This window comes from Amblyraja radiata, chromosome 25 (genome assembly GCF_010909765.2).
Source record: "Amblyraja radiata isolate CabotCenter1 chromosome 25, sAmbRad1.1.pri, whole genome shotgun sequence".
NCBI classification, from domain to species: Eukaryota; Metazoa; Chordata; class Chondrichthyes; order Rajiformes; family Rajidae; genus Amblyraja; species Amblyraja radiata.
In genome coordinates this window covers 28060098-28082885 of record NC_045980.1, presented here as the reverse complement: position 1 = coordinate 28082885, position 22788 = coordinate 28060098, and the positions used below count along the sequence as shown (strand labels likewise).

General features: G+C 46.0%; 1 protein-coding gene across 3 annotated transcripts in view; it reads left to right on the top strand.

The window, feature by feature from the left end:
- bicdl1 (BICD family like cargo adaptor 1) overlaps window positions 1–22788 on the top strand; it is an 83767-nt gene that overhangs the window by 50650 nt on the left and 10329 nt on the right. For all 3 annotated transcript variants that reach the window (XR_004415732.1, XM_033043632.1, XM_033043631.1), the window contains 4 exons: window positions 3751–3897; window positions 12730–12909; window positions 15012–15230; window positions 17727–17854. Coding sequence is in view for 2 of the 3 variants with exons in the window: in XM_033043632.1 (XP_032899523.1) it covers window positions 3751–3897; window positions 12730–12909; window positions 15012–15230; window positions 17727–17854 (674 nt within the window). In the remaining variant the exon portion in view is untranslated. The remainder of the gene's footprint in view (window positions 1–3750; window positions 3898–12729; window positions 12910–15011; window positions 15231–17726; window positions 17855–22788) is intronic.

The window sequence follows — 22788 nt, the reverse complement described above, 5'->3', positions numbered from 1 at the left end:
TGCTAACACTTGAGAAGTATATGTGCATTCGACTGAGTGCAACCGACCAACGTTGATGTGGTTCCATAGTTGGTAGCTTCTATTGTATCCAAAGATAGACACAAAATGCTGGAGTGTGGGATCTCATACAAGACAGAGGCAGGTAAGAGGTTAGAAGTTGGTATGGATGGTGGTGAGGGAAAGGTTAGTGGGCAGAATAGGCAGATGAAAGGTAGAGAGCAAGGATGTACGATTGGTTTAAACAGCACGTATTTTAATGCAAGGGGCCTGACGGGTAAGGCAGATGAGCTTAGGTCATGGATTGGTACAAGCTACTGGGACGTTGTAGCCATGACTGAAACCTGGTTAAGGGAGGGGCAGGACTGGCAGCTCAATGTTCCGGGGTACTGGAGCTTCAGGAGAGACGGGTGTGAGGGGAAAAAGAGGAGGGGGGTTGCATTGTTGGTTAAGGAGTATGTCACGGCAGTGGTCAGAGGCGACATTGCGGATTGTTCATCTAGTGAGGCTCTATGGGTGGCGCTGAGGAACAAGAAAGGGATGATCACCTTCTTGGGGGTGTACTCCAGACCCCCGAATAGTCAACGGGAATTAGAAGAACAAATATGCCAGGAGATTGCAAGTCAAATAAGGTTGTTGTAGAGGATTTTAACTTTCCCAATATTGACTGAGAAAGTCATAGCGTGAAGGGTTAAAATGGGGTGCAATTCCTCAAATGTGTTCAGGAGAGTTTTCTCAAGCAGTATGCAGAGGCCCACACACATGAGAGGGCAACACCTAATCTAGTATTAGGAAGGGCAAGTTAATGAAGTGTTTGTGGAGGAGCCTTTTAGGACTGGTGACCACAGTTCGATTAGGTTTAAGATAGTTATTGATAGGGACAGAGAGGGCCCACATGTTAAAATGCTCATTGGGCTAAGGCCAACTTTGAGGGTATGAGAGAAAGTGTCACTCAAGTTGACTGGAGCAGGTTATTTGAGGGGAAGGGAACATCGGCCAAGTGGGATATTTTTAAAAGTGTGCTGACAAAAGCTCAGGATATGTACGTCCCCGTTAGAGTGAAGGGCAAAGCAGGAAGCTTGGCTGACGTGGGAAATTGAGGCACTGGTCAAAAATACGAAGGATGCATGGGATAGGTATAGGCAGCTGGGATCAAGTGCATCCCTGGAGGAGTTTCGGGAACTAAGGAGTAAACTGAAAAAGGAGATCAGAAGGGCATAAAGGGGCCAGGAGATGGCTCTGGCGGGTTTCATTAAGGACAATCTCAAAAGATTTTATAAATACATAAGGGGGAAAAGGGTAACTAGAGAGAGAGAGAGAGAGAGTGGACCGCTCAGGAATCAAAGTGGTCACCTTTGTGTGGAGCCACAGGAGATGGGCAAGGTCCTCAATGAGTATTTCTCCTCTGTATTTACCAAGGAGAAGGACAGTAGGACGGAGGAACTTGGGGCAGTCAATGGAAATGTCTTGAGAGCTGTCAGTGTTACCGTCGAAGAAGTACTGAAGGTACTGTTGTGTATGAAGGAAGACAAATCTCCATGGCCTTTTCAGTTATATTGCGGCAAACTAGAGAGGAAATTGCAGAAGCCCTCGCTGAAATTTACGAGTCGTCCTTAAATACAGGAGAGGTGCCGGAAGACTGGAGGTTGGTAAATGTTGTGCCTCTTTTCAAGAAGGGCTGCAAGGAAAATGCTGGGAACTATAGGCTGGTGAGCTTAACATCTGTAGTTGGAAAGTTTTTAGAGAGTATTCTGAGGGATAAGTTAAACAGGCATTTGGACAGGCAAGGGCTGATTAGGGATAGTCAGTGTGGTTTTGTACATGGGAGGCCGAATCTCACAAATCTGAATTTTTTTGAAGACGTGACCAAAAAGGTCGATGAGAGCAGATCTGTAGATGTTGTTTGCATGGAATTCAATAATGCATTTGACATGGTTCCGCATGGTAGGCTGCTCTGGAAGGTTAGATCGCATGGGATCCAAGGAGAGATAGCTGAATGGATAGCAAATTGGCTCCACGGAAGGAAGCAGAGGGTGATGGTGGAAGGAAGACAAAAATGCTGGAGAAACTCAGCGAATGAGGCAGCATCTACGGAGCGGAGGAATAGGTGATGTTTTGGGTCGAGACCCATCTTCAGACTGATGGTGGAAGGTTGCTCCTTGGACTGGAGGCCCTGTAACTGGTGGTGTGCCTCAGGGTTCAGTGCTGGGCCCGTTACTCTTTGTCATCTACATCAATGATTTGGATGAGAACATACAGGGCAAGATGAGCAACTTCGCTGATGATACAAAAATGGGTGGTTTTGCAGGTAGTGAAGATGGTTGTGAACGATTGCAGCAGGATCTGGATCGATTGGCCAGGTGGGCGGAGGAATGGTTGATGGAATTTAATACAGAGAAGTGTGAGGTGGTGCATTTTGGGATGTCTAACAAGGGCAGGACCTACACAGTGAATGGTAGGCCTCTTGGGAGTGTTGTGGAGCAGAGGGATCTAGGAGTGCAGGTGCATGGTTCCTTGAAGGTCGAGTCGCAGGTAGATAAGGTGGTCAAAAAGGCTTTTGGCACATTGGCCTTCATCAGTCAGAGTATAGAAGTTGGGAGGTCATGTTGCAGTTGTATAAGACGTTGGTGAGACCGCATTTAGAATACTGTGTTCAATTCTGGGCACCATGCAATAGGAAAGATATTATCGCTTCAAAGGGTACAGAGAAGATTTACGAGGATGTTGCCAGGACTAGAGGGTGTGAGCTATAGAGAAAGTTGAGTAGGCTGGGTTTCTATTCCTTGGTGCGCAGGAGGATGAGGGATGATCTTATAGAAGTGTACAATATCATGAGGGGAATAGATCGGGTAGATGCACAGAGTCTCTTACCCAGAATAGGGGAATCTAGGACCAGAGGACATAGGTTCAAGGTGAAGGGGAAAAGATTTAATATGAACCCGAGCAGTAACTTTTTTGCACAAAGGGTGGTGGGTGTATGGAACAAGCGGCCAGAGGAGGTAGTTGATGCTGGGACTATCTCAACGTTTAAGTTAGACAGGTACATGGATAGGACAGGTTTGGAGGGATATGGACCAAGCGCAGGCAGGTGGGACTAGTGTAGCTGGGACATGTTGGCCAGTGTGGGCAAGTTGGGCCGAAGGGCCTGTTTCCACACTGTATCACTCTGTGACTATAACTCAGCGGGTCATCTCTGGAGAAAAGGAATAGGCCCCATCTCTGGAGAAAAGGAATAGGTGCCGGTTCAGGTCGAGACCCTTCATCGGAGTGAGAGTCGGGGGAGAGGGAAACTAGAGGTATGGAAAGGTACAGAACAGATCGGAGCCGGCACCGAGGACAAAAGAGCCCACAATGGTCCATTGTTGGCTGTGGAGGAGTTGATGACGAGGCGATACAAACAGTAAAAATTAACAGGATGACTAGGGTGGGAAGGGACGGAGAGAGAGGACATGCAGGGGTTCCTTGAAACTAGAGATGTTCCTTCCTACACATATTGTGTTGAGTTGGGGGGTTGAATATTCAGCGGTTCTGGCTGTTCCATGCTCTCTTCAGCTGCTTTGCTTACTGTTTCTTGCTTATCTTTCCTTCCCCTTGACCTTGCTTTATCCTATTTATGTAGCCTTTCCTTACCTGCCGTGTCGTCATTTGCCCCATATCCACGGCCTATGCCTCCTTTTCCATCACACTGTGTTTCCATTGTGTTGCTGTGCTGTGCGCAATGTTCTGATGCCTGATTTTACCTCCTGACCTCAGATAAAGATGCTGACAGAACGAAAGCGGGAACTGGAGCGACGCATCAGTGTCGTGATGGAAGAGAACGAACTGTTACAGGGCACGATGGAGGAACTTCAGGAACGAGTGTTGATGGCTGAGCGACACAGTCATGATAAGGATCTACAGGTGAGGAGCTTCATAAGTACTTCATAAGTTCATAAGGGGGGCGGGAGATTGCAACCTTCACGTGGTCCGCCCTGTTTCGACAAATGCAATCAACCCGGCGTGCACAATCAAATAAGATCAAATAGAACAAGTTGTCCAACAACTTTAGGCTGTGCATGCCATACGCAAGAAGAAGAAGAAGTTCATAAGGGATAGGAGAAGAATTAGGCTATTCGGCCCATCAAGTCCACTTTGCCATTCAATCATGGCTGAACTATCTTTCCCTCTCAAACCCATTCTCCTGCTTTCTCCCCATAACCCCAGATGCCCTTCCAATTCAAGAATCTGCCCCTTAAAAATACCCAATGACTTGGCCTTCACAGCCATCTGTGTCACAGAATTCCACAGATTCACCACCTTCCGACTAAAGACATTCCTTCTCGTCTCCTTTCCAAAGGTATGTCCTTTTATTCTGAGACTATGGCCTCTGGTCCTAGACTCTCCCAATAGTGGAAACATCCTCTCCACATCCACTTTATCCAGGCCAATCACTATTCGGTAAGTTTCAATCTGGGGACCCCTCATCCTTCTAAACTCCATCGAGTGCAGGACCAGTGCCTTCAAACGCTCATCATATGTTAACCCAGTACTGAATGTACATGAGAAATATATATATAAATGGAGAATTTACACAGCACATGCATCTTGCAGATAACTTGTATGCCAAGGGGAATGAATACAGAGAATATGCTTAATATGGATGCCGTCACTCTACTCCTCGGAGATATCAATTGACAATTGGATTTTGTTACCACTGGAACCAAGTGTAGATGTTGTAACCTGAATTAAATCTGTTGCTTCGTATCATAGTCTTAAAGTAAGCCTGGTACCCATTCCTTGTTAGCCTGACATTGATGTGGGCCAATTATATAGCATACTAGACCAAGTGCAGACCCGTTGGGTCTGTTCCCCCAACGTGCGGTTGTGGGGAGGGAGGGGAGGGGGGAGGCGGCATGCAGCGTCACACACACTAACTATCCCCCCCCCCGCACTCACGCTAATTACCCCCCTTGATATTATATTAATATTATTAATTTGCTCCTTTTACCCCATAACCACACTATCTACTGACGCATAGCCCCCAACTTGCAGTCACATCTAAAGAGGGGGTCGGGGGGGGGGGGGTCGGGGGTAGAGAGTGAGGGCAGAGAGAGAAGGGGCAGAGACAGAGAGAGAGACAGAAACACAGAGAGAGGGGCAAGAGGGAGAGGGGGGTGGAGAGGAGGAAGGGTGGGTGACGGGGGAAAGGTGGGGGAGGAGGGGAGGAGAGAGTGAGGGAGAGGGGGTGCTGAGAGGGGGGTGAGGTGGGGAGCAGGGAGGGTGGAGGGTGGAGGGTGGAGGGAAGAGGGGAGGGGGTGTGGGGGGGAGGGGATTTAGGGGAGGGAGGGTGGGGGAGAGGATGGAGGAGAGAGAGAGAGGGGGGAGGAGAGAGGGAGGGGGGAGAGATGGGGAAGGGGGAGAGAGGTGGGGAGCAGGGAGGGGGAGGGAGAGAGGGGGAGGGGGGGAGAGAGAGGGTGTGCTGAGAGGGGGGTGAGGTGAGGGGAGTGGGAGAGGTGGGGAGCAGGGAGGGTGGAGGGAAGGGGGTAAGGGTGTGTGGAGGGGAGGGGGGTTTAGGGGAGGGACAGTGGGGGAGGACATGGAGGGGGAGAAAAATCAGGGAGAGAGAGAGGGGGAGGGAGAGGGGGAGAGGAGAGGGGGGGGAGAGAGGAGAGGGGGGGGGGAGAGGAGAGGGGGGGGAGAGAGGAGAAGGGGAAGGGAGAGGAGAGGGGGGGGGGAGAGGGGGAGGGGAGAGGGGGGGGAGAGAGGAGAGGGGGGGAGAGAGGAGAGGGGAAGGGAGAGGAGAGGGGGGGAGGAGAGGGGGGGAGAGGAGAGGGGGGGAGGAGAGGGGGAGGGGTTGGAGGGGAGAGAGAGAGGGGGGGAGAGAGTGGGGGGGAGGGGAGGGGGGGAGAGGGGAGGGGGAGGAGAGGGGAGGGGGAGAGGAGAGGGGGGAGAGGGGAGGGGGAGAGGAGAGGGGAGGGGGAGAGGGATGGGGAGAGGGGGAGAGGAGAGGGGGGGGAAGAGGAGAGGGGGAGAGGAGAGGGGGGGGGATGGGGAGAGAGAGAGGGAGAAAGGGAGAGAGACGGGGGAAGAGAGAGAGGAAGAGAGAGGGATAGGGAGAGAGAGAGGTGGGGAGAGAGAAAGAGAGTGCCTTTTTACTTCGACCCAAACCCCCCAAACAACCAATTGCAGGCAGTGCTTTTTTATTTCAAACTAACCATATTTTCATTTTCAAGCCACATTAAGGGTACTTACTCACAGGTGTGAAGAAATTTGTTCAGTGTCATTCAGAGCTCAGAGTGACAGAGACTAATTGGCAGAGCTCCATCTTGATGAGAGACTGATTGAGGCAAACCACTTCCTGGTTTTATAGTCCCTCCCCCCTGCCGCAAGCGGGGGCAGCAGAGAGAATGGGGAATTTTGTAAAAACATTAATATCTCTGTCATTTTTAATAGACGCGAAAAATCCTCGGCACACATGCGGCGGAGGGGGGCTCTGAGCGAGATGGCCAAAAATGACGGCCGTAGGTGGCGGCGTTCTCTCAGAAATCGCAGCACAGATGGCCAAAACCGGTCAAGAACAGACTTTTACTAATATAGATAGATTAAGATGAATAGTGAAAGGCTTGGATTCAGAAACATGCACGCCAAGGAATTGGAAGCTTTTGACTCTCTCCACCATCATCTCCCTGCTCCTTGTAGTCATTCCTCTTGGTATACAAGTTATAGACAATGGTGCATGTGCTGTGTAAGTTCTCAATTTATGTACACTCCAACCATTTTGAATATACAGTGCATTCAGAAAGTATTCAGACCCCTTCACTTTTTCCACATTTTGTTACGTTACAGCCTTATTCTAAAATGGATTAAATTCTTTTTTTTTTATCATCAATCTATGCAGATTATGCCATAATAAAAAAACAGGTGTCCTACACACACTAGGGACATTTTTTACATTTACCAAGCCAATTAACCTACATACCTCTACGTCTTTGAAGTGTGGGAGGAAATTGAGGATCTCGGAAAAAACCCACGCAGGTCACGAAGAGTACGCACAAACTCCGTACAGACAGCACCCGTAGTCGGGATCCAACCCGGGTCTCTGGCGCTGCAAGCACTGTACGGCAGCAACTCTACCGCTGTGCCACTGTACAGTTGGGATGTGGATGGCAGTAATTTGGATACGTTCACGTTTAGAGAGCCTAGAACAAGGAAATTGGTTGAGGAGTGTACTAGAATAGTCGTGTCTAGAGGTAAGGATGCCAAGTTTATTCAGAAAAATCAGGAGGTTTAGAGGAAGTGGGTAAAAATAGAACTGCAGCAACAGTGAATGAGTCACGGATGAATCACCAATAACTTCTAACATACAGGATTTCAGTCATCTTTAAAATGAAACAAGATGATGCATATGGTGGTACTTTCAGTTCCAGCATTTCTGCTTTTATATCCAAGAGGATCAGTCACATTGTGGCAAATAGAATGCAAAATGGGTAATAATCAAGATGTCTCGATAAGAGAGGAGCAGATGAAATTTGGAGCAGTACCCAAGGCAATTGAACAGAGGATCCAGAAACCTTGGATAATGCGTTAAAAAATGGGAGGATGGTTTCAAGTGCCAGATGTGCTAATTAAAATATATCTCTTCAGTCTGGTTATGATGGATCTAACCATTCCAAGCTGACCACGAACCAGTGGCTCATGTGTAGGAAGGAACTGCAGATGCTGGTTTACACCAAAGATAAACACAAAATGCTGGAGTAACTCAGCGGGACAGGCAGCATCTCTGGAGTGAAGGATTCTCTATCTCTCCAGAGATGCTGCCTGTCTCGTAGAGTTAATCCAGAACTTTGTGTCAAATCAGATGCTCATGCTGGTTTAGCAGTAAGCGCTTCTGCCTCAGTGCTCACGAGATCCGGGATCAACCCTGATCTTGGGTGTAGTCTGTGTGAACTAAGCGCTTCTTATTACCGCATGGGTTTCCACCTGAGACTTCCAATTTGCTAAAGACATACTTGTTGGCCAGTCTGAAGAAAGGTCTCGACTCGAAATAACACCTATTCCTTTTCTCCAGAGATGCTGCCTGACCCGCTGAGTTACTCCAGCATTTTGTGTCTATCTTGTAGGTTAGTTGCCTGTTGTAAATCACCCCTTACTGTACATAAGTAGCAAAAAATCAGAAGGGGCAGCCAGTGCTCACAGCCTGGATATAGCTCCATTCGCTCCATAGATGCTGCCGCACCCGCTGAGTTTCTCCAGCACTTTTGTCTACCTACAATGGTAGACTGGGAAGAGGAAAACCCCATTTGCAAGGCTGGAATTTAATAAGTGAAAGGTTGGAATAGCAGCAAAAAAATAATAATCAAAGAGTTTATTGGGACGCAAGAGAAAATAAGTTGCAGGATGACAGGGAAATAAGAAGAGGGAAAAAGATTGGTGGAGTTGTTTTGTTGGGAGCCACATCGATTGGAAGGATTGAATAACCTCATTTACTGTGATAAGTGGGTAGGCACAGATATTTTGTGTATTTTAATAAAAGACTAGCAAGAAGCATCATTGCCACCTTTTGACAGCCTTAAAGTAAAATTGGTGGTCACTTTAATGCTGTTCATGAAAACATTATAAAGATAGAGATCTTAAGTTGTGAGGCATGGTGGCGCAGTGGTAGAGCTGCTGCCTTTCAGTGCCAGAGACCCAGGTTCGATCCCGACCACGGATGGTGTCTGTACAGAGTTTGTACGTTCTCCCACGTGGGTTTTCTCCGGTTTCCTCCCACACTCCAAAGACGAACAGGTTTGTCGGTTACTTGGCTTGGTAATATTGCAAATGTGCGGGGATCGCTGGTTGGTGTGGACCCAGTGAGCCGAAAGATCTGATTCTGCTCTGTATCTCTAAACTAAACACTTAAAAGATTCACAGAACAATGTTGTCAGATTTCACTGAAAATCACATTGAAAATGAGATTGTCACTTTCAGTGTAGCATTCTTTATTGATGCCTGGGCCATTTAAATAGCATGATTTCCAGGAAATAGAAGTGCTGATCCTAAGATTTAGAAAATGTCACTGGGTTTCCAGGGGGGCCACGGAGCAGTCAGCAGCTAGACAGGACTGAACCAGACTTTGTGGGACTGACGGGACAGTAAATATTTACAGCCTGTCGACAATGGCAGACTGGGAAGTCAGAAATCCATTTGGAACACAAGAATTTAATAATTGAAAGATTGTTGCAAAAAATGGGAAATTTCTCATCCCTTTTTCTGTTTACCATGGCATTGTTTTTTATTGTACAGTTCCCATCAACAGCAGCGTAAAATTAATCTGCAAAGAAGGTTTTCAATCTCTCTTTGGTAAATGATGGCTTTGATTTCCTCATTCAATCGTCAGCTTTTATCGCCACATTACTGAGCAGCACTCGAAGTCTATTTGTCCTTATTCAGCATTTAGACTTTAGAGATACAGTGCAGAAACAGGCCCTTCGGCCCACCGAGTCCGTGCTGACCCGTACACTAACACCGTCCTACACGCTAGGGACAATTTACAATTTTATCAAAACCAATTAACCTGTATGTCTTTGGAGTGTGGAGCAAGCCTGAGTACCCGGAGAAAACCCACACGGTCACAGGCAGAACGTACTAACTCCATACAGACAGCACGTGTAGTCAGGATGGAACCCGGGTCTCTAGCACAATAAGGTAGCAAATCTATCACTGCACCATCGAAGCTCTGTAATCTTGTGTACCTTCAGATAAAGAATCGCATGAATGTCTTGACTATTTGCACATGGAGATCAAGATCATGGTCGTGTTGCTTTCTAGTCTCGCGTTCATTTCAGGTTTGCTGGTCTCTGTCACATCTCATTTTTCTTATGCAGAGGAAGGTCACCCTAGCTCGATATTCATGTGCAGGAGACCTCGGCTACTTCTCTTTTAGTCTGCACGAACAGACACTGGCACAGCTGTCCACCTGCATCGTAGAGTCCCACAAAATGCAGGCATATCTCTCCTCCCACAGGAAGTCAGAGGGTGGAGGAACTGTGCAATCCTTTGCCACAGAAGGCTGTGGAGGCCGTGAGTGGATATTTTTAAGGTGGAGATGGATAGATTCTTGATCAGTACAGGTGTTGGGGGTTATGTGGAGAAGGCAGGAGAATGAGGTTAGGAGGGAGAGATAGATCAGCCATGATTGAATGGCAGAGTAGACTTGAGTAGCCGAATGGCCTAATTCTTCTCCTATCATATGACCTTACGATATGTCTCCTGTGCGAACTGTCCATGTTTCTCTGACTTCCTCAGAGCATCACTGCTGCATTCTTTCAGTAGAAACACTTTCAACAGCTAACATGGTGCAGCTTGCATTGTGGTCTGTCCCTTTAAGAACTTGATTCAATGATTGTAGCTGCTGGGTTAAAGTTCAAGAGCTAATGAGCAGGAGGTGGTGTGTGGGGATTGCAGCTGTAGAATGGAGGTAGGACTTGATTTCCTTCTTATCCTCTGGGGCTCACCCAGAAACAGACCCCAGGAATGAGATCCAGAAGATTTTGTCAGGTCCAGTCTGATTTTCTGGTTTGGGAGCACGCCTTCCAGTCCCCTATCTCTGTTGGTCAGGTAGGCTATACGTCCCCATGAATATATCATTTCTAATTGCACAAAATGTTCAGATTTTGCCCACAATTGTCATCAGGGGGCGCCGCACGATGGCAGCCTCGCCAACAGTCTGTCTGTTTTTTCGGGTTTTTTGTGTGTTATTTTTAGTGAGTTTTAAATTAAAAGTTTGTGTTAATGTTCTCTGGTTTGTTTTATGTGGGGGGGTGGGGGTGGGGGAGGGGGGTCGGGGAAACTTTTGTTTCAATCTCTTACCTTACCGGAGATGCGTTTGTTTTCCGGATCGTATCGCTCTGCGGCCTAATATCATGGTGCTGGAGGCCTTGCTCGGGACTGACTTTGACCCCACGGTGGGGGCGTGGACTTGCCATTGGAGCCGATCCCTTGCCTGGGATTGACTCTCCAACCGCGGCCTGCAGATTTCATCGTCGCGGAGCTCGCAGTCTCGGGTGTAGACAGTCGGGAAGCTACCACGACACAGAAGGTTCAACTTTCCCCAACCCGGGGTCCGATCGCGGGGAGCTGACATCCCCCCCCCCGATGCAGGAGCTTGATGGCTCCGATGCAGAGGGCCTGACTGCCGGTGACGGGAGCCAAGATCGTCCCGTCAAGGCTCGAGGCCCCTGACCGCGGGAGAACAAAGATGGGAAGAGATTTAACTTTTTTTCGCCTTCCATCACAGTGAGGAATGTGGAGGAGTCACTGTGGTGGATGTTTATGTTTAAAAGTATTTGGTGTGTCTTTTATTGGTATGACTGTATGGCAAGTCAAATTCCTCATATGTTGCAAAAGATACTTGGCTAATAAAGTATGATTATGATTATGAATAATTTTCATTCTTGACAAAAGGCCAAGAATTAACTTTCATTATGAGCATTAAAATTCTCAGGAATATAAGCAAAATGACAATATTGGGACAATGTGACAATAAATGTGAACTTGAACTTGCAAATTGCTCAGCTCTGTGTTATGTGACTGTTCAACAGCATCATATATTGGATGGATTTTTGCAAGTCAGGGACTGTATAACGGCAGGTTTTGCTGCATTTCCACAATACTGAAAACCCACACTATCCTGAAAGTTGAAATACACTTTTTGTTTTGGTGTTTACCAAATGATTAACATAGCGAATAATTTTTTTAACAACAAGGGCGGCACGGTAGAGCTGCTGCCTTCCAGTGCCAGAGACCCAGGTTCGATCCTGATTATGGGTGCTGTCTATACGGAGTTTGTACGTTCTCCCCGTGATTGCATGGGTTTTCCCCAGGTGCTACGGACGGTTTCCTCCCACTCCAAAGACGTTGAGGTTTGTAGGTCAATTAGCTTTGGTACAGATTGTAAATTGTCCCCAGTAGGTGGGACAGTCGCTAGTGTACAGGAATCACTGGTCGGTGCAGACTTGGTGGGCTGAAGGGCCTACTTCCGTGCTTTATCTCTAAACTAAATGAAACAAGAAATAATACAGCGGGAAATGGGCAGAGGGAGTGGAGGGGTGATGGGCAGGAAAAATAGATGAGGGTGAGGAGTAAGAGCTGGCACGGAATAGGTGGATCTAGTGAGGAGTAGCATGTTGATGGATGGGGTCGGGTGGGGATAACAACAGAAGCTGGGACGTGATCGGTGGAGGTAAACAGGAGCTACAGATGATGATGAAACATGTTGGGAAAGGAAAGTATAGGACCAAATAAGGCAAGAGTGGTGGGAAAAGGTGAACAGTGGGGATTGAAGACCTGAAGGGACTGTGAGTGGTGGGCAGGTGGAGTGGGTGGGGAAGAAGCTGGGTGAAAGGGGTTGAGATATTGTGAGACAGAAGGGCATGAGTGGCAGGATCTTGATGAATCCACTATCCACCCACTCATACTCCCTCTGACAATACGTGGGCACAGTCATTAAAAAATGGCAGTATATTAAAAGTGGTATTTCTAAAATGTTAAACTATTTAAAATCTCACACACTTTTATTAACGTTGACTGTAATAGTTAGAGATGTGATAAGGAAATGAAAATGTATTTTTTGCTGAAAGATGGTCCGGTTTTGTTGCCAAGGGAAAGCCCAATATCAACGAGATTGCAATTAGGCTCATAACTGGAATTAGCCTGTTCGGCCTTTTATGCAGAAGTAAGTCTCATACCCTGCCTTGTATTTTGATTTTATAGCTACACCAGAACCAACTAGAACTCCGCGAAGTACGTATGTCCCACCGGCAGCTTCAAATGAAAGTGGATGAAATGAATGAGGAGATGAGCCTGCGTAGTGTGGGTCCAACAAGTACATCGTTACTGTCTGAAATCGAGCAGAGCATGGAGGCAGAGGAACTGGAGCAGGAGAGGGAACAGGTACTAAGAAATATTCAGAAAGATCTCATAGAATGCAATTTATTGTCACTCAAACCTAGGTTTGAACGAAATATCATTTCTACAGTGTTACATGAGTGTAACAGTGCTGGCTTTCATGTCACCTCCATGTTTGTTCCAACAAGAACACCTTCCATCGTGTTCGGTGGCACGACAATCCTTTTCATATTGTATGCTTCTTGGATTTTCTTGAAACATAGAGGGAGTTCTATTGCAGTGGCATTGATCTCATTCTTCCTCTTTTTCCCTGCAATTTATTGTCTCGTATACTCATGAACCAACCTTAGGCCAGCAGATACTTTCCCCAGCAACTTGGAGAAGATGGTTAACCTGTAGCCCACGTCCTTTGCAATGTGTAGGAAACTGGAGCATGGCAGTCACGATTTCCTGAGATAACCAGTTAACTGTATGATTCTGTTTAAGAAAGAACTGCAGATGCTGGAAAAATCGGAGAAACTCAGCGGGTGAGGCAGCATCTATGGAGCGAAGGAATAGGCGACGTTTCGGGTCTGAAGAAGAAGGGTCTCGACCCGAAACGTCGCCTATTCCTTCGCTCCATAGATGCTGCCTCACCCTCTGAGTTTCTCCAACTGTATGATTCTAATCAGTACTTGGCGGAAGAATATTGCCACTGAGAGCGTGCAGAAAAGGTGAGAATATTTTCTGCATGGACAGTGTCCAGCTATGAATAATGATGGGTTAGATCTACAGTGGTTTTCTTTTAGAAAAGAGCAGGTTGGGTGGAGATTTTATTGATGCTTACAAAATTCTGGGAGACCTGCACAAGTTGATGAATGTACAGTAGATTAAACTTCCTCATCATCCTTGTTAAATGCATCTCTAACTTGCTGACATAGACTGTGCTCTGCATCACCATTGCTGTGTGAGGGTTTATGAACAGCTCCCCCTACCAATGTTTTCTATCCATTGATGTTCTTAGCTTTGTCCAAACTGACAATATTCTTGAGATTTTCGAGCTACGATCCTTTTTTTCTACAACCTTTATCATATTTTTTAATTATTAGAGCTATTCCACTTCCTTTTCCATTTTGCCTAACTTCTGAAAGGTAAGTACCCCTCTAATATTTAATTCCGACCCATGTCCATTTTGCAACCATGTCTCCGTAATGGCTATTGAATTTTGGCACTTTTTCTTGAGCCTTCATTATTCAGTTCACCAGTCTGAGCACATTCAAGTGAAATCCATCCCATCAGAACAGCTCCCTCTGGTGCAATTTCCCTATTAATTAGGCAATAAAAGACACAAAGTGCTGGAGTAACTCAGCAGGTCAGGCAGCATCGCTGGAGAAAATGGAAAACGTTTCAGTTCAGGACCCTTCTGCCCAAATCCGAAAGAAGAACTGGTAGCCAAACAGTGGAGGCAAAAATGTCTATTCACATTTGAAGTGTAACTGAATGAGCACTCTAAGTACAGTCATTTATAAAGCCGCATCAAGAATGGGAATTAATAAAGTATAATGTATCTTGAGATGATGTCAATTATAATTGCGGCTCAGCTTGTGTCAAAGATGTGGACTGTCTCTCATTGTGTAGCCTCATTGGGCAGACTCATGCTGTTATCATGAGAAATAGACACAAAATGCTGGAGTAACTCAGCGGGACGGGCAGCATCTCTGGAGAGAAGGAATGGGTGACATATTGGGTTGTGACCCTTCTTCAGACTGAGTCAATACGTCACCCATTCCTTCTCTTCAGAGTTGTTGTCTGTCCCGCTGAGTTACTCCATCTGCAGTTCCCTCCTACACCTGTTATCATGAGCCTGCTACTAGCTATTGGGCTCCAAAGGCTGGCGCTGTCCATTAGGCTACATGGGACTTGCTTGGGCCTTTTTACAACGCGAGACCAGCCTGGTTCGTTGCTTCAGACATTTATTTTTTTTGAGGATTGGTTTGCTTTGTGTCTAAGATCATGTCTGAAGAAGGGTCGCGACCTGAAACATCACCTATCCATGTTCTCAAGAGATGCTGCCTGACTTGCTCAGTTGCTCCTGCACTTTCCAGATGTCTTTCTCTGCTGTATGTTCCATTCATATGGTTCACAGTTTTGTTCTTCTTATCCCACAGCTGAGAGTGGAACTCTGGGAGGCATACAGTCAGGTGCGCTCACTCTGCTCACACCTGAGAGGAAATGACATCACAGACTCTGCACTTTCCACTGACTCTTCCATGGACGATTCTTCTGACACCTCCTCTGCCAAAGATATCCCGACAGGGAGCCTCCACACAGCACTGCATGAGCTCAAACGCCTGATCCAAAACATTCTCGATGGAAATGAATCTACGGTATGTTACCCTCCGAAAGGATTGGAGCATTGGATTGGTGTTGATGCCGTTCAGTTGACAAATGTGCTTCAGGTCCACCACCGATTTTTCCGGCAACTGGTGGTCCTTTAATCCGGACAAAATCACGAGAGCGCACCGGATCGGGAGCAGCCTCATCGGGAATTCCGTGCCGATCAGCAGGTCATATTTGCCTCCTGTTGCCGGGGCTCTGGAACTCCGGCCCGGCTGGATCCGGCATACCCGTTCCCATAGCTAACTTCCACAGGTGATCAACAGGCCGAATTTGCCCCCTGCGGCCTAGGCTTTGGAACTCTGGCCCAGCCGGAGCGGGCAGATCTGTTCCCATAGCTGACCTCCATGTTTGACTTCGCGGGCCGGTATCTTGGTCCCCTCGGCGGACTCCTCTCAGACCCCGAGAGATCTGTTGTTCCGGCAAAACGTATAACCCAGAAAGGCTCTGGGACTGAGGATGCCGAAAAATCTGTGGTGGACCTGTACTTGGTCCTTTCCTGAGGTTGGGATGAGGAGTTCGATCACAAGCTTGACTGAACTTGTAGCTGAGTTGAGAGCAGATGACGGGAAACCAGAGTACAGCACATGGCCGACTGTTTTTGGGATCGGAGAGTCTGGCACATTTTCAAGGAGGGAGTGGTGAGACCAACATGAAGTATTGAGCTAAAAACAGAAAACAACTGGAAACACTCAGCAGATCACGCAGTATCTGTGGAGAGAGTAGTGGAATTAATATTTTAGGTCAGAAATCCTTCATCAGAACGGGTCAATCGGGAAGTCAAGTTTAGTTTAAAGATACAGCGCAGAAACTGGCCCTTTGTCCCACCGAGTCCATGCTGACCAGCGATTCCCGCACATTAACACTATCCTACACACACTGGGGACAATTTACACATACAATACCAAACCAATTAACCTATAGATCGGTGTATCTTTGGTGTGTGGGAGGAAACCGAAGATCTTGGAGAAAACCCACGCGGTCACGGGTAGAACGCACAAACTCCGTCGGGATCGAACCCTGCAAGCGCTGTAAGGCAGCAACTCTACCGCTGTGCCATTGTGCATAATAATCATATTATGTCATGCAATCATCAGGCTAAATAGAATGGGTTTTATCAGCACAAAATATGGCGCTGACGTGATGCTGTAAAATAGAGTTTCACTACAACCCTCTACCTCGTGGCCCAAAATGTCGCTCACTCTACCATTGTCCATGCAAAGGACAAACCTGGTTCAGTGGAAAGTATAAAAGGACTACAGCAACAGTAAACATAAATAAAAACGAAGTGGCAGCAAGACAAAACTAGAACACAAGACTACATGCTAAAGCTAAAGAATTATCAGAGGATTTTTACATTTTATTTCCAAAAATGTAGGATAAGCGAGCATTTATGGCCCAGCTCTAATTGCTTTTTGGAGGTGTGAAATGAAGATATCCGCACAATCATATTTGGTAGGGAAGTTCCAAATATTAAGGCCTGATAGTGATGAGGAATCTTGTTGGAAATGGCATTTCCATAATCCTGCCACCATGTTCGTTTAGAGTGACGGAGGTTGCAAATTTAAGAGATCTCATGATGGAGCTTTATCAAACTGCTCCAGTGCACCGTGTCAATGATAAACAATGTTGCTATAGTTGACGATGGACACAAAACGGGACCGGCAGCATCTCTGGATAGAAGGAATGGGTGATGCCTCCGGTCGAGACCCATCTTCAGACAAAGTCAGGGGAGAAAAGGAGACATAGGTAAGGAAGTGTAAGGTGTGAAACCGAGACATCAAAGGGGATGAGATCAAGGAAAATGTAGAACAGATCATTGATAGCTAAGAGAAGGTGACGACAAACCAAATAGAGATAAAATGTAATCGGGGACAGTCAGACTAGTTGGGGAATGGGAAGGGATGGAGAAAGAGAAGGAAAGCAAGGGTTACAAAGTTAGAGAAGTCAGTATTCATACTGCTGGGGTGTAACATGCCCAAGTGAAATATGAGATTCTGTTCCTCCAATTTGCATTGGGCCTCACTCTGACAGTGGAGGAGGCCCAGGACCATTAGAGAGTGGGTGAACATTGAGAATGAATGATGGGGTGCCAATCAAGAAGGCCATTTTTAAAGTTGCACCCATTTAGGAATGTACCTCATTGCCAGGTAGAGGGCAATAATTTATCTTCCAAATTTAGCAATAGAAGTAATATGATCATACCGCATTTGTTTCCAGTTTTTACCATAATCAATTCTAGTACAATCTTATTAAACTTGACTATATTGCACCTTGCCAACTCTCACCATCTATTCTGTTTAAGTGTGTGTTGTACTTCACTGCTGAAATGCAGTTCCAATGAAGTCGGTGATACCTAATTTCACAAGCAGAATACAATTTGCAGCTCTATTTTGGTGCAGGCAATTGAGAAAATGTTTCCCCCTCGCTGTGTAAGATTTACCAAATTGTAAAACTCTAGCTTACTGAATGAATCCTCCGTGCAGGTGGTGATGCTGAGAGTTGAAATGAATGCAGTGAAAGATGAGAGAGACACGCTGAAGACAACTGAAGAAAAGGAACATGGCAGGCAGCTTCAGAAAGCTCTCAGTGACCGGGATGAAGCCATTGCAAAGTAAGAAACTTATTTTCTTAAGAAAACTGAAAGATGTGGGCAAGTTGGGCCGAAGGGCCTGTTTCCACACTGTGTCACCCTATGACTGACAAGCGGCTAGAACATTAGCTTCATTATCATTACTCCATTGTAATACACCGTTTTGTTTAGAGATACAGCGCAGATACAGGCCCGTGGGCACACTGAGTCTGCGCCAACCAGAGATCCCTGCACATTAACACTATCTTAAGGCTCTGTCCCACTTGGGCGTCATTTATGCAACATCATTTATGTGTCACGACGCACGCGTCGTGAAGCGAACGTGATGCGTGCATGGCGCGTGGTGACCTAGGCAGTGACGCGCGGTCACGCTCGGCGCCCCAGGATTTTGGGATTCACAAAATCTTCGCACGCCACCTGCGTGACGCGCAAATGATGCCCAAGTGGGGCAGGCCCTTTAAACACACAGACAGACACAGACACAGACACACACACCCCCCCCCACCCCCCCCCCCCCCCCCAATTTGGATTTAAACCAAGCCAATGAGCCTACAAACCTGTATGTCTTTGGGGTGTGGGAGGAAACCAAAGATCTCGGAAAAGTCCCACGCGGTCACGGGGAGAACATACGAACTCCATACCGACAAAAGCCCGTAGCCGGGATCGAACCCTACAAGCGCTGCAAGGCAGCATGTCTACCCCTGCGCCACTGTGCACTTACATACTTTTTACCTTTGTTTCGCCTGCCTTCAGAATTGTTTTGCTTGCCTTTTTATGTAAATGTTGACATTCAAAAAGGTTTAACACAATTTATCAGCATGGATAAAAACCTAAGGGGGGGGAGCTAATGGAATCAGTGATATTATAAATGGGCTTATTATTTGTGTTGAGTAACTAATCCACTATGAATGTTAGTAACTGGCTGTTTTGGTGCTCAATGGACTAATCCTTGAACCTCTGTTAATATAATTGGAGCATTGGGAGATCTAGGGGGAGAGCGGGGCATGTAGACGTTTCAAGATACAGTGAGGAGATGCAACGCAGATCTGTAAATTCCCACGCTCTACCTCTAATGTGTACAAGATCCACAGTCATTTGTATTCTGTTTCATTCTTAATCCAGCCCACATGACATCAGTGTTTAAGAAGGAACTGCAGATGCTGGAAAATCGAAGGTCTACAAAAATGCTGGAGTAACTCAGCGGGTGTAGCAGCATCTAGGGAGCGAAGGAAATAGGCAACGTTTCGGGCCGAAACGTTGCCTATTTCCTTCGCTCCATAGATGCTGCTGCACCCGCTGAGTTTCTCCAGCATTTTTGTGTACCACATGACATCAGAATTGATTAGGAACATAATTGGAATACTGGAAATAAGCCTTGCATATGTCGTTCTTAATGAGCACACCTTTTTGGTATCAACAGTGTATTGCAAGAAAAAAACCTGAAATAGAACTGGAGAAATATGGCACAACTTTACATTCTAATCATTCTGTGTTCTTCCATGCTGCAGCTTGGATCCGGGCAAACTAAAAATAGGTCCAAATGGAATTGTGAGGTAGACTTTAAGTGCAAACTCAAACCTGTACATGTACGCCAGCTGGCTTTCCATCTTAAAGGAATGAGGGAGATGAAGCTGGTTAAATTATCCCAGAGAGTTACCACAGATGCAGAGATTTCAGCCAAGAACGGTATTTCCTTAATTTGTGATATGTAAAAAGTGAAATAAAAATCTGGCCAGAGCAAGCCAAAAATAAAGCTCTTGAGGAGCAGCTAAATGCTCAAGTTGAGCTATACATGTACAGTGACGGAGAAAAATCCTCAAATCATTGAAATTGAATTGGTGCTTTACTTTCCCATCCATTTAAAGAGGATGGTGAATATTGACATTTGTTGGGTGGTGCGGGGGTTTGTAACATTTAAAGTATAATGGAACATAAATACCTCAAGGATTCAAAAAATAGAAAATGACGGAATATTTGTTTTTTAGTTCTGAACCAACCAACAAGAGTTTTAAGTGAATATGCATTAGGCTCTGCTCCTACCAATTGAACAGGCCACAATTCACTCATGCACTTCTCTGAGGTGTATCCACTTTGGTCAGCCTGATGTGGTAATGGAACTGTGGATATGTGGAAAAAGAACTGAACTGGAATTCCCAGCTTTTTATTTTTTATTTTTTTTGTTGCACAGGGATGGATCAAACCACATTGCAGTCAATGCAGTGCTTCTCATATGCAGTCACTGTTATATGTCGGCCAGTATGATGGACACATTATGCACTTCTGGGTGCCACAAACTATCATGAAGGGCATTGACAGATGAGCTGTTTTGACAATTTGGTTGAGGGTAAATTATTGGTTGAGCCGACCCTCGAGGTCGACTGCGGGAGGCTCTCCCCCCCCCCCCCCCCCCACCTCATGGAACAATTGCTGAAGTGGGCCAGGCAAGGAGAGGGACATCGGTTGTCAGGACAACCAAAATGGAAGCGACCGCTGCAATGGGCCATTGTGGCCAGTTGCAGCTGGGACTGCAAAATTGAGCCAAAATGGCACCTCTTGCATAAGGACTCGGTGAACTGTTCTGTACATTCTATACTGTCCAGCGGATTGTGTTTATGTACACTGGTTGTCTTGCTGAGCTGCATGCAAAAACTATATTTCACTGTACCTGGTACATGTGACGATAAAGAGGCCATTAAACCATCGAAATTATTGGCCAGGATATTGGGAGCACATTAGTGCTGCTTTTTAAATGCAACGGTGGATCTTTAGCATCCAGCTGGGCAGGCAGATGGACTTTAATTTGTAATATTAATTTTGAGAGATAACTTCCAAGATATGCTGTTTTTTTCTCCCCCCTCAGTGTCCTTAATTGAAAATGTATTTTTGTTACCCCACCTGGAGTGAAACATACAGTCATTCCCCAGTTGCTTTGCGTCATCCTTGTAATGGTGATGCATTCTCAGAGTAGGAGAGTACAGCATACAGTCAATTCTTCTGCAATGCTCCTTTTGGGTCTTTGCATCACATTATTTTGGCCATACCAAGAAGTTCCTGGAATTATAATTTATTGGTTGGACTTGCGTTCCACATTTTACCGCGTTTCGCCAACCCACCTGCGCAACCCCACAACCCCCTTCCATTGTAGAGACCAGAGACTTTTTAATTTAGTACTTTTCTTGTCTTATACCTCAACCAATGATTGTCTGGCACTCTTCTGCAGATCTCCCGCCACCAGAAGTTGGCTCCCCCCCCTCCTCCATTCCCTCTCCAGCACCAAATAACACTTTGGGCGGCTCGGTGGCGCAGTGGTAGAGTTGGTGCCTTACAGCGCCAGAGACCCGGGATGGATCCTCACCTTGGGTGCTGACCAGAGATGATAAGTTGCATAGCATATCTGACTACCAGTAATAAAACAAGTGTACTATCCTTAAAGTTGTTCTAGAATGCTGTTTCTGTCCCCATTGGCTAGTGGGGCAACTATTGGAGCCATGTGCACAACCACAAAGTGAGTGGGTGAAACATTTGGTCGTGAGTTTACATGTATCCTAGATTCCTCGATCACTTTTGAAGCAGAACCTGAAGCTGTACAAGAACACACTCTACTTCCTGCACAGCATCGGATTGCAGTATTCAAGCAATGCCCTCTCTACTCGACTAATCTTCTCTTTTACATTTTAGAAATAAATTTAATTTGCACGTTTCAAATGAGCTTGAGGTTTCTTGTCTAGATAACTGTTTTAGAACACCATTATAAATAAAATAAAAAAAACATACCAACTCTAAGTGCTATCTGAAGATAGGTTGTTGAAGGGGATAAATTGAGTAAGTTTATCAGAGTGGCACATTTCTTTGGGGGGGGGATTAAAGAATTGGATGTAATGAGTTGACGTTTAATGGACTTTGAGGTGTATCAGAGGGAATGGGCTAGATGTGGATTATATTCCCACTGCCATGATCAAGGACTCGTCTCACCCTGGTCACTCCCTCTTCTCCCATTAAGCAAGAGATACAGAAGTTTGAAAATGCACACCTCAAGATTCAAAGAGTTTCTTCCCAGCTGTTATCAGGAAACTGAATCATCCTATCAACAACTAGACAGCTGTCCTGAGCTACTATACACCTATCTTTAATCGGACTTTACCTGACGTTATCTTACACTAAATGTTATTCCCTTTATCAAGTATCTGCACACAGTGGATGATTCAATTGTAATCATGTATAGTCTTTCCACTGACTGGTTCGCATGCAACAAAAGCTTTTTCCTGTCCCGTGGTATGCGTGACAATAAACTAAACCAAACTATTTTAATCTGCAGGCTCCACTTGCCTAATCCTTTAAATAACACCAATGAGTCCAAAATTGTCCTTTCATAGAATAGAATAGAATGCTATTTATTGTCATTCAAACCTGGGTTTGAACGAAATTCCATTTCTACAGTTTTTTTACATTACAAACACAATCCAAGACCCACACTAAACACAGTTCACATAAACATCCATCACAGTGAGTCTCCAACATCTCCTCACTGTGATGGAAGGCAAAGTCTTTATCTCTTCCCTTTGTTCCTTCTCCCGTGGTCCAGCAGTCCAACTGCAGTGTCGAGGCGAACTGGGGCACCGATGTTAAAGCCCCCGGCGGGCGATGGTAAGTCCTGAGGCCGTTTAAGCCACGCCGGGCGATGTTAGGCCCCGGCTCCATGTCCTTAAACCCGCGATTCCAGCGGGAGAATCAATTTGTGCCATAATTGAATTAAATCTGTAAATTGGTTACAGATTAGTCATTCAACTTTTAGGTAAACGAATGGTGTCCGCATTATTTCATGTATGGAGCGTTTTTCTTATTATTCATTTTTGCTTTTCTCTAAAAAGTTCTGACTTCTATTTCAAATCATCTTTGGTACGCCAGTCACTGTTTGTGATTATAGATGTTGGCATTTTGATTGAGGTTGGTGAATG